Source organism: Pleurodeles waltl, chromosome 12 (assembly GCF_031143425.1).
Source record: "Pleurodeles waltl isolate 20211129_DDA chromosome 12, aPleWal1.hap1.20221129, whole genome shotgun sequence".
Classification (NCBI taxonomy): Eukaryota; Metazoa; Chordata; class Amphibia; order Caudata; family Salamandridae; genus Pleurodeles; species Pleurodeles waltl.
The window spans coordinates 221,823,751-221,836,027 of NC_090451.1; the positions used below are offsets into that span (position 1 = coordinate 221,823,751).

Below are 12,277 nucleotides of genomic sequence, written 5' to 3' on the forward strand. Positions count from 1 at the left end.
CATCATTCTTGCTAAGTGACTTGGCTTGTATGCAAGCAATAAAACATTGTGACCAGGTGACAATACCAGTAAAGAAGGGAAAACTATGACAATCCCTGGTACACACCCAAGGAGATGGGAATGGTCCTCGAGGTTAACTTCAGGAGGGTGGATAAGGAAAGATGCCCCCCTTTGCCCTTGGGTGCAAAGTATGGGGGGGGGGGCATGTCAGTGCTAGTGCATTATAAGGTGCAAATGGTTTATCTGGTTGGGTTGGATGGTGAATGCCACTTTTCTCCTCAAAAGGAGAGCAATGATCAAACCCAAGGGGTGTGGATGCATGGATTTTGCCAGTCAGCACCTATTTCTACCCTAGTGTACTCAAGAACCTTCTACGTTTGATAAAATGTCTTAGGGCCTGATATAGATCTTGACAGAGGGGAATACTGCGTCACAAATGTGGCTGATATCCCATACGCCCTATTACGATCCCAATTATTCCCTATGCAGCTCATCATACGGCAGACAGGTTAGCCGTCGTTTCTGTGGCAGAGTATTCCATCCGCCGAGATCTGATTCAGGCCCTAAGATATTACATGTCTCTCCTACAGATATCATATTTGTGACAATGGTTTTGTAGTTAGGTGCCACTATATGTTAGGCTTTGCATCACTGTACTACACAAACTACAAAGAAATGAACTGTAAATGCTATTAGTGGTAAATGAACTGTGCAATTTAGCTAGTGTAAAAGAATTAATACCTATAAATATGAAACTAATCTATCCATGTTAGGATGATTTTATGCTCCCATAAAAACACACTCTCAAAGTATTGTAGGAACATAATAAATCCAGCTCTTTTAATTATTTAATAACAAACAATTGTTAAAATGTTTGCAGTGATCTTTGGAACAGATTTCTGTGGTTATTGCCACACAGTTAAACATAGCCAGAAAATTAAAAAAAGTGAAAGAAACCAGGGAGTTAACGTAAACTTAATATCAAGTGATTCATACTAAATAGCAATTATTTTTAAAAAAGTACTAAATGTAATGAAACCTACTAGCAGATATCTACACTCATCTTGGATCATAGGCTTTAACACTGTGCTCCATTCTGGTCACACACAACAAAGTATAACACCTGGCAGATAAAGATTTATATATCTTGTTTTTCTGTTTTTACATTTAGTATTTCTTAGTCTGCATCAGTAAGTCATCCAGTTGTCGGAGATTTAAACTTTTTTTGAAAAGCTGTACAAATTACATCTCATAAAATGGAAATACTACAAAATAACATTCTATAAATGGGTCATGAATTGTGTTTTTCTCCCAATATAGGAATGTGTAAAAGAGCTAAGGGAAAGCAAAGCAAACATACAGAATGGTTCTTTAAAATACACGCATCTAAATAGAATGTGTGAAACTCTATGTGTACAATCACATACATAATATACATTTTCATATACAGAAACTCACAAGACTGTCAGATGTGCAAGGATGAATACTTTAAAAATTATTATGCACCTTACCCACCCTCTAAATTAATCCTGATTGAGAGCTAACTGACCCTTCCTCACATATCATGAAGATCAAATCTTATTCGTACCTAAAATCCTTGTTGCAAAGAAAAAGTATCACAGTCACATCAAAATAAAATCTTCACATTGTTTTTCTAAACATCTGTGATTGAGTGGTTAGAAAGTGTCTGACACTGGTTCTCAGGTGATTTCTTCTTCATGGGATTATGCAATCCTCAATAATGCACAGCACAATATTAGGCCAAAGCGCTCGCCTGGCAGCTTCTACTCTGAGATAAAACGATTCCGTAATTTGCCCCTTGAAAATATACTTAAATGGCTAAACAGTACTTACAAAGTTCAACCTTGATATCAAAGGATCACATTAGATGTGTGCTGTTTCTGGTAGCAGTGGAACTGGCCAACCCAAGGATTCTGCATTTGTAATGGCAGGGTGATTTGAATCATCCATGAACCACCTCTGTTACGCTCACCCGCCTTGGATAAATTACAACAATATGTCAAAAGCAAATTCTTAAAATAAAGCATTATGTATAATTCTTGATATCCACAGCTATCCGTGTCAGATTAAAAAATAAACGTCCTTCCTCCTATAAAATTTATGTTAATATTGCAAATGAAAAGATAATGTATTACATGGGAAGTGTGATGTGCTCTCGTAATCCTTTCACTCACACATGAGGCTGCGTTAAAGAGTGCATTGGTGTCCCGCACATCTGAACAACACTACTCTACATCTCTGGATTCCAGTACGCTACTGTAGCATTTCAGCATGAGGATTGAGCTAGCAGTACTAGGTTATTCATTTCAAAAGATGTAGCAGAGCAGATCTGAATCTTTGCTTCCGAAGGAGCATCCCTTAAACATTTAATGTAGCTGTCCAATGAGATTATTAACAAGTAAAATAACATTAAACACAAATGACCTTACATTTTGTCTGCTGACTTGACTACCTAAACAAATAGCGATAAACTTCAAGCCAAGATGCAGAAACTAAGAAAACAAAGACTAAAATCACCTAAGACGTAATAAATGCTCAATGATCATCATGTGCCTTTTTTTTCTAGAAACATTAAGTACGTTACATGCTTGGGGAAGAGGAAGGGAAAAAACAAGGTAAAATGCTGCAAGGGAGCAGGGTTGCAATACTCACCAAGGAATAAATAACAAAGGACATTCACGAAGAAGGTCATTGGAAGTATTGTCAGCCTAGGCTTTACTTTCATCTTTCAGGGGAATGCTGGAGAACATACTCCTGTGGACATGGATGCATATGAGGATGGAACCTGATCATTAATGCAAGCAGGATATGCAAACTCTGCAGAAAGGTTATTAACTAGAGAATAAAGCTGCTGTCAAGAGCAAATGTGGCTCCTTCTTCCTTGCCACAGAAGATCCTTTCCCTACACAGTGACTGTTAACTAACTGTAGCCAATCTCAAAAAAGTACATGGGTCCAGACCACTTTCAGTATAGCGACACACGGAAAATCAATGCACATAATCCAAATGGACTGTCAGCAGTGAGGTGAAAGGCTCTGAAACCTGTTTTTGTCCTCACGGAGACACACACTGGAAGATTCAATTGGACCTAACCAGAATCCCTATTTCCAACACGCAGAATCAGTTCCTTTATGTAACAGAAACATCAAAATACAAGTGGAAAACTGGGAAGATTGTTTTCTAATATGTGGTCCCATTAATGGTAATGGTTTCACTCAGTTCTCCATAGTTCTCTAGTGGACATTCACACCAGTCCTAATCTCTTCATAGTCCTCCAACGGTCTTTAAGCATGACAGAGGTACGGTTGGTGAAAGGGTATCTTCTAAGAATGTTTTTCCACTTTCCTTCGCCAAACTTCTTCACACCTCTCTTTAGCCACTCACTCTCTTCCACTGTCCACTTCTGCAAGAGAAAGAATGCCTAGACATCTTTAGTTGCTGTTCTTAATAATCAAAAATAATGTTTAAACAAGAACAAGCCTGCAGACCAAACTTACATTCCTCTTCGTATTATAGTTTGTAATGTTCCCTTTACTCGATGATGCGTCGTCATCTGCTGAACAAACAAAAGAGGAACAGTGAGTGCACTACTGCTTCCAAGGACAGTATTTACAGATTACCTACTTGCAGGGGCAGATACATATTGGGTTCAATATCATTTTAAACTATCTTGACAAGACTAAGTTATGAGTACAAATCTCCTATACAATACTAACTCTATCTTTTCTCCTAATTCTTTTTGTGCACCCCGCAGCAACCATTAGGCAGTTGAGATGGGGCAGCTTCACAAAATGTAAAAGAACCCATGAACCATAAGAACCAGAGTTAATCATCTTCTTTTATGCGAAGTTGATTGTCATATCAATCTTGATCATAAAATATCACCAACTAAAGGGAACCTTTGGATTCGTAGCAGCTTAGGTCAATGGCAGATGTCAAGCCACAAGGCTGCTGGCTTGTCCTATTCAATACTGATCTAACATTAATCATAGATGTAATAATACATATAGAACGCTAATGGATATGAATCAATCTATAACATAAGGGCCTCTAATTGCAGGCTCACCTAGGTGATACACCACACTGAAACAGCAGAGGCCCCAGAAGGCAGCATAGGGTACGTATGCTGAAAATCAGAAGCTGCCTGCCCAAAGACTACATAGGTGACAATGGTTCACACACAGAACAACAGCACAGTGGGGTCTGTCATCATGGTCAAAAAGGTCAATGCAGTGCAATCTGAAGTCCCAAACTCTACTGTGAAAGACTCAGCCACTACATCTGTTCAAATAATGACAGACGGCCTATCAGGAAGAAAGCAACTAAAAGGGACAGAGAATGAAAAGTAAGAACAGAAAAGGAGCAAAAGCAGCCCACAGCACCCCAGCCCAGTTTCAATTGTTCAATGACCATCACAAACAAATCTTACTTGTAACACTAAGTTTATTGCCTTCAGTGTTGGACATCACATTCTGTACATTCTCCTTTTAACTAGTGTAGACTACAGGACATTACAAAATGTTTTTGCTTGAACAATGATTTTGGTTTCTAGAATGCATCGAGTGACTTGTGATCACATGCCGGAAACCCACAGTGCATTAGGAAACAAACTCCAGGTTAGATTTTAATTCCCTTAGGAAGTGTGTCTCCATGTGAGTCTCAGAGTAAAAGAGTAACTAATACTGTGAAGTACAGACCATCCTCAAATTCTCTGCATCTGGGGAGGCTCATTTGAATCTACAACTCCATTAGTGCAAAGCCAAGTACTACATAACGGCTTCTGTTTGCAGCATGTATTGTTGTAGATCACGTTATGCATAGACTGTAAAATAGCGTAACTTCCCTATAAAGCAGAGTTGTGGATGAAGTAAAGGAGGCTGTTTAAATTTCTTTAGAACTATGAGCCCAAACTGAACTTCTTTCCTTGCCTGTATGCCTACACAACAGTGTTGTCTTGGAAAGATGTATACTGCTCACCAAGTTGTGGCTGTGTAAATTTCAGCTGCTAATTTACTCACAGAAATGCCTGGACAGCCCCCTTCTTGTAAAGTGAGTTCTTGGCACACCAATTACTTCAGCATAGCAGACATGGAAACATTTTTGCCAGCCACCTTGCAGTTCATTCTCTGGAAACAGCACTTCCTACGTGTGGTTGCAAAGAACAGGCTACTTACCTTCGGTAACGTCTTATCCGGTAGAAACTCTATCTAACACAGATTCATTACTTTAGAATTATCCCCGGGTATCAGACTGGATCCAGAAATGTTTTTGTGAGCAGTACCCCTGAATGCCAGTCAATGGCAGCTCCGCATGGCATCGTCAGCTGTTCCAGAGGTGACATGTGACATTCGTATAAAGGCACCACCCCAGTGTGCTGACATTGGTTCCTTTTCGCGACTTTCCACGCCAGGAGCACAAAGCCACAAGGAACCCTGAACACTAGTGTGGAAACCCAGGGCCCTGAAAGGGTTACAGAGCTGTCCCTAGCAATCTGTTCAAAGAGCGAGGAGTGTGGGTGGGTCACTACAGAATCTGCAGCTAGGCAGAGTCTCTACCAGATAAGGCATTACAGAAGATAAATAACTGGTTCATCTGTTGGAGACTTCTAGCCACGGATTCCTTACCTTAGCACAGATACCCAAGCAATACCTCCCGGAGCCAGGCCTGGGGACCAACTTCATATAAGGATGTCCTGCAGGACCGAACAGGCAAAGTGCATCCTGACACGTAGTAGTGTTTTGTGAACATATTTAAGAAACCCCATGATGCTAACTGGCAGATGTCCAGGACAGTAACTCCACGTGCTAACGCAGTGGCTGCAGCTTTAGGTCTGGTGGAGTGAGCACGCAAACCCTCAGGGGCTGCTTCTTGGCCAGTGTGTAGTAGATTTTGATACAGAGCACAATCCATCGGGAGATGGTCCGCTTCTGCACGGCCTGTCCTTTCTTCGCTCCAACATTCCCCACGAAGAGTTGGTTATCCACCCAGAACTTTCACGTGTGGTCAAGATACAAGGACAAAGCCATTTTTGGGTCCAGACGTGAGGTCGCCCCTTTTCCTTGGAGGGATGAGGTGGATCACTAAAAGCAGGCAGAGTGATGGAGTTGCCTATGTGAAAGGGAGTGACCACTTTCGGTATAAGGGAAGCTCTTGTACAAAGCACCAGTTTGTCTGGATAGATGTTCAAGTATGGAAGCTTGGATGACAAAGCTCACTGAGGTTCTGGACAGATGTTATAGCCATGAGAAAGGCCGACTTGATGGTAAGGAGCCTGAGAGGACAATTGAACAAAGTCTCAAAATGAGTACACATGAGGAAAGTGAGGACAAGATTAAGATCCCACTGAGGCATAATGAAAGGAGAAGGTGGGAACAGAAGACTGCAAACGTTTCAAGAATCTATGTACAATAGGGGATTTAAAGTGGGATGGCTGGTTAGGCAACCACAGAAATTCTGAAATAGCAGAAAGATAGTCATTGCGAGTGCACAGAGCAGAACCCTGCTGGACAAAAGAAAGAATTGAGAGAAGAACCTGAGAAGGGAGGGAGAACAGAAAGGGGATCGATCTGCCTTTCTGTGCACCATGCCACACATTTTCTCCAATGGCAGGCATATATCATCTTGGTGGAGGGATGCCTGGCTGATAATATTGCAGTCTTCAGACGGAAGGTCGAAAGCTGTAAACTGTCACGCTCAATCTCACTGCAAGAAGGCGAAGACTTGATAGGTTCGGTTTGAGAACCCTCCCTGCAGCTGTGACAGTTGATCCTCCTGAAGGGGCAGCCTGATTGGAGGACCGATGGTCATGCTCAACAGGTCAGGATACCAAACTCTCTGTGCCAAGCCTGGAGCCACAAGGGTGATTTGGGCCCAGTTGTTCCTAATATTCTTGAGTACTCTGGGCAACCACTGCTATCACCTTGATGAACACCCAGGGGGAGCTGGTTAAGGCCAAAGGGGAGGAAAAGGCCAACCGAAAATGCTTGTGACCTACTGTGAACTGCAGGTAACATCTAAAGTGGAAGTATGTGCCCTGCAAGTCCAAAGCTACCATCCAGTCTCATGAGTACAGGGCAGAAAGGACCTTAGCAAGCATTAACATTTTGAATTCCTCCTTCTTGAGGAAGTAATTAAGAAGGTGCAAGTCTAGGATAGGATAAAGGCCTCCATCCTTACTGGACACCAGGAAGTAGCGGGAATAGCAATCACAACCTCCTTCTGCAATTGGTACCCTCTCTATGGCTCTCTTAGCCAAGAGAGCAATCACTTCCTCGCGGAGAAAGGATAGGCGGTCCTTTGTCATAAGTAGGTAGCATGGAAGGAGGAGTAGTCACAAAGGGGAAGGAGTAGCTCCTTTGGACCACCTGCAGAACCTACCATTCTGATGCTAAAGGCTGCCTTGCGGGCAGGTGAAGGTGGATCCTGTGCCCCCCCCTCCCCACACATGCCTGTAATTGTAACCAATGTTCCCTGTAAGGCGCGCACGCGCACCTTTCCTTCCCCCATCGCGCAGGCCCCTTCGGCAAGCCCGCACGTTAATAAATAAGCCTTTTAGAGCGATATACGTGCTCCCCTAAGGCAGATAATGCTCATATTTGAATCTGGATTGAAGTGAATGAAAACAGCGTTTAAATGCCACGGGGAGTGTTTTAAACATCATCTGGCGTACTTTAGCATACAAGCGAGCAAGTGATATTTATGTTGAAAATTAATGGTTAATGAGCTAGGAAATGCTTCAGAACAGTAGGAAATGTGCTGTTATCAACTTTTCCATCATTGTCATACTTCATAGTTGCTTATATGCATTATCACTTTCTCAGATCAAATAAGCCTTTTAGAGCAATAGTCGTGCTCTCCTATTGCAGAAAATGCTCATATTTGAATCTGGATTGAAGTCAATGAAAACAGCGTTTAAAGGCCGCAGGCAATGTTCCTCTGTTTTCTCTAACTGGGGTGTAGGTGGCACTTAACAGGTCATGTCCTTGGGGTGTGCAACCAGGTCACAAAACTGCCTTGATGCCCTATTGCATGGAGCAATGATATCCCTTTTTTTGCTTTAGTGGTATGGAGAGGCTAATGCCAAAGATCTTGGCTAGTTATGCGCTGCACGCGCGTGAATGGTCAATTTCTTGGCGCACGTATCCTTGGCTGCAGTGCACAGAGACCGCACACTGCCGCACACAGTGGAAAAAAATTAGAGGGAACATTGATTGTAACTAAAGGGGTTTAGAGGCTGCGGCTGCTGGGCTAGTGGTGGACTGGCCTGACCTTTGTCTGTCATATCCGCAGGGTCTGTGGATACTGCGTTCTAGGCCACACAGAGGTTGGGAAGCCTGCGCACCACTGTGGCTAGGAGGGTATAGTTATGGCTAGAAACCCCTACCTTTGCTAAAAAAGGAACAAAAGCAGATGGAGGGTGAGGAGGTGCAATGGAAAGGCCCAAAGACCTTGCCATAGCCCTGCTGTCCTTAAAAAGCACCAGCGCTGAATAAACCGGGTCTCTGAAGAGACGGGTGCCATCAAGCGGCATGTCCATAAGCAATGCTTGAACATCCTCAGAAAAGCCAGGTGTCCTCAACCCGGTGTGTGGCACCATAAGGCCACTGCCGATGGAAGCCGCTCTACCCAGTGAGTCTGTGGTGTCCAGTCCACATCTTATCATAAACTTAGCTGCATCTCTCCTGTCAGCAACAGCCTGGGAGAGTATGGCCCGGGCCTCCACCAGGAACCATTGGCACCACCTGCGCAACTGTATTTCACAGAATGTGGGAATAGCAGCCCAAAAGGCACGTGGTGTACACATAGGGCAGTGCCAGGGTGATGGAAGAAAACATCTTCTTCCCTTAGTTACCCAGCCTCGGATTCCCGATCCAATGGTGCGGTTGGGAATGCGCCAGGAGTTACATGGAAGGTAGAGGATTTAACCACTAAGCTCTCCAGGGTAGGGCGCTGTGTGAGGAAGTTGGGGTGCTCTGAGGTGGGGAAGTAGCGGCAGGCAATCGTCCTACACAAGGAGCCCCTGTGTTGGGTTTGGACCAGGTCTCAAGCAGGATGTCAGTAAGAGATTCATTAACTGGGAGAAGTGGTTCTGAGTGGGACACTCACGGTTTAAGCACTCCTGTCAAGACGTTTGTCTTGACTGCCTCTGAGAGCAAGCTAAGATCTAGGAACTCGACCACCCTCTTCACCAGCAGTGCAAATGAAGGTCCTTCCTCCGTGGACAAGGAAGGGAGAGAAAGCATGCCAGTATCTAGAGAGGTATCCAGACCGCTAGCATCTGCCAAATTCTCATACCAGTCCATGTTTCTGCCATAAGGAGGGTATTTTTCAGGATCCCACAACCTCTGCCAATCCTCCAAGTCCCATCCGATAAGTATAGGGCTCAGGCTAAGAACTGGAAGGCACGGGCCGGAGTCAGAATCTGACAGCGTCTCTCTGGCTCTGTGTGAGGGATCAAAATAAGGATGGCTTCGCCAATGAGTGTCGGGAGCATTAGCATTAGGATCGGCACTGGGGAAGGTTGAGGTGGCATAACCGGTGCCATTCCGGATCCATCTGTGGATCCAAGGGGGCCCCGTCAAACCCACGGGGCCCGAAGGCTCACCAAAGGAAATGGGCTGTACAAATATATGGTGGATGGCCTCAAAAAATACTTTTTGTTGGACGAGGCTTGCTCCGGCTCCTGGGAAACTTAGGGAGGCACGGAACCAGGCCTCAAATGTCAACACTTTCTAATCTTCTTAGCGGACGGACGAGGTAAAGTCTAAGATCTCTTTGTCTTCTTCTTGTGGTGGGACTTACCCGAATGACATGACAATTTCAAGTGCGACGAGGATCTCAGACTCTAGGACAGCTCCTAGGACCTTCCTCTCAACTGGGATCTAGATTGTTGCGGTGTTGCACGTTGAACCGCCAGAAGCTTGAGGGATCTCTTTCTCAAAGTCTTTCGGTTCATGGTGTGGTCATTCAGAGCAGGACTTAGGATCATGGTCTTGCTTAAGACACCAAAAGCATACAAGATGGAGGTCTGTCTCTGAGATCGATGGTGACAGGCACTGCAGGGCTTGAAGCCAGCCTTCCAAGATGACATCCCTGTCACACCAGAAGGAAAACCTCATAAAGACGGTGACAAAAAGATGAAAAAAGTTAGTCAAAAATTGACTAAGAGGTGGCTCTTTTCCAGATCTGTGTTGACTGGCGCGGAAAGAAAAGAACTGATGTCAGCATGCTGCGGTGGTGCCTATATAGGCACTGTGCATGTCACTCCCAGTGCGGAAGATACAGACAAGGTCATGTGGAGCTGAATGACGCCACCTACTGCTTGCAAATGTCTGGGGATAATTCTAAGGGAAGGAATCTGCGACTAGAAGTCTATCAGGTAAAAGGCAATAACAATTTCTTAGTCTTTCATAGTATACAAGTTTGGTCAACGTTGTAAATAAGAGCTCTTACATCAAACTATATAAAGATCATTCAGAAAATGTAATTTATGTAATTTTATTTAAAAAAAGATGGAACTTGAATTGACTGATTTGTACGCAATTGTTAAACATCCGGCATGAATATGTGCGTTGAGCGCATAAGACAATTCTGCCCTAATACACATGAAAATATCTTTTTTCATAAAGCTTGTAACTAACTCTGTGTAAAGAAAACCGCCTTTGATGAGAGAAGCAAACTATAATAGAATGCAGAAGTTCAAAAGGTGGGGCTCATGAGGAGACAGGCCCACATATCAATCTAAAAGCTTGCAGGGATTATTCAAGGTGGTATTTTTTTTGTTTTATCTCCCATAAAATCTTTCTGACTGGACTGTAATTAAATTTTGCAAGTAAACAGTAACTGACACCAATTCTACCAAATTCCACATTTATTTCAAACGGTGCATAGTTAACTAATTGTACCTATATCCCGCCATGTTTAAGGGCTGATTTTTGACAGAGTAAAACTGCATTTTAGAATATCTTGTACTACCACTTTAAAAAGATCTGTGTGTATAGCTGTGCATCAGTGCACAAAAAGTGTCCACTTGGGAGCATTGCATTCTCTGGTTGTAGGTCAATGAGACTCCTTCAGAACTGCCACATACTCAGCAGAAATGTGAAGGTACCAAAACTCTAAGATTTCAGGAGTCAAATTACTGGATTTATGGATTCCAACACAGCAATCCTTTCTTGTTGTAGTATAAGATTTTGAAAGGACTGTATAGAAATGTGTAGTACTAAATTCCATAACTGATTGGCTAACATCGGAGCACAGAGGACCATTGATACCCACGTCATTTTGTAGGCAATTTCCAGGTTAGAGGCAACTGGAGAAAAGCGCAAGCAAAACTCCTAAGCAAGTTATCCACAGAGCAGGCGTTATGGGAATCTTGAGGCCTAGGTAGGTCAGGTGTTCTTGGAGTGTGTCACAAACAGGTCGACAGAGTCCATCACTTTTGAACATAATTTTCTAGCACCATCAAATTGGTCTCCTTTTGTGCACTGTCTAAAGGTCTCAGTGTATGAGCTCTGAAAAATCACAGATTTTCCCTGGGAGATGTTCTGCCAGTAAATGGATATGGAGGGTGTGAACTCATACCATAATGTCCTGTGTTATCTGCGACAACTGTGATGAATGTATGCCCCCTTGTGTCTGTAACTAATGCACAGCAGTCAGTCATGTTGTCAGTTAAAATTAGAACCTTCTTACTGTAAAGTTTCTACTGAAATGACTGGAATTTACTTTTACATGTATAAAGCCCAACAGCTCACTCCCAGAGGAGTATCCTGGCACTAGGCTTCCACCAGACGGACATTCTGACTAATATCTTAGAACAACCAGTTTTTTTTAAAGTTTTGAAATTCTGGCAAGTGCGAATTTGAAGAGGTAGCAAGTCCCAATGACAAAGAGCCAGATAGGAGAAGGACCGACCTCCCCTTCGAGTTGCTTGGCACGGTAAGGGCATAGCAGATGTTTCAGATCTAAGACTCCTAGGTGGATGGTGAAACATTATACTAGAGTGCAGCTAGGCCAGCACTTTCCTATGCAGGGCTCCTATATGGGCATAGCAGAAAAGCTTAAAGATACAGTGCTTTTCTATGGGAAGCCAGTGTAGAGAGCTTACGATTGGACCTTAAGATGTCTGGGGAGGAATACCACAGATTAACCTGGCTGCCGCATTCTGAATCACCTGGAGTCTGGCTAAGAGTGACTCATTGATCGTTCCCAGAAGAGCATTACCATAGTCTAATTTACCAGTTATAAGTGCCTG

At 43.3% G+C, this 12,277-nt stretch overlaps 1 protein-coding gene across 6 annotated transcripts in view; it reads right to left on the reverse strand.

The window, feature by feature from the left end:
- Window positions 1-812: 812 nt before the first annotated feature.
- TERF2 (telomeric repeat binding factor 2) overlaps window positions 813-12,277 on the reverse strand; it is a 271,686-nt gene continuing 260,221 nt past the window's right edge. For 4 of the 6 annotated variants that reach the window (XM_069216855.1, XM_069216859.1, XM_069216856.1 and 1 more), the window contains 2 exons: window positions 3,519-3,577; window positions 813-3,424 (listed from right to left, as the gene is read on the reverse strand). In XM_069216855.1, the coding sequence (XP_069072956.1) occupies window positions 3,394-3,424; window positions 3,519-3,577 (90 nt within the window). In that variant the 3' untranslated portion in view covers window positions 813-3,393. The remainder of the gene's footprint in view (window positions 3,425-3,518; window positions 3,578-12,277) is intronic. The other 2 variants (XM_069216858.1, XM_069216854.1) reach the window with 1 other exon arrangement.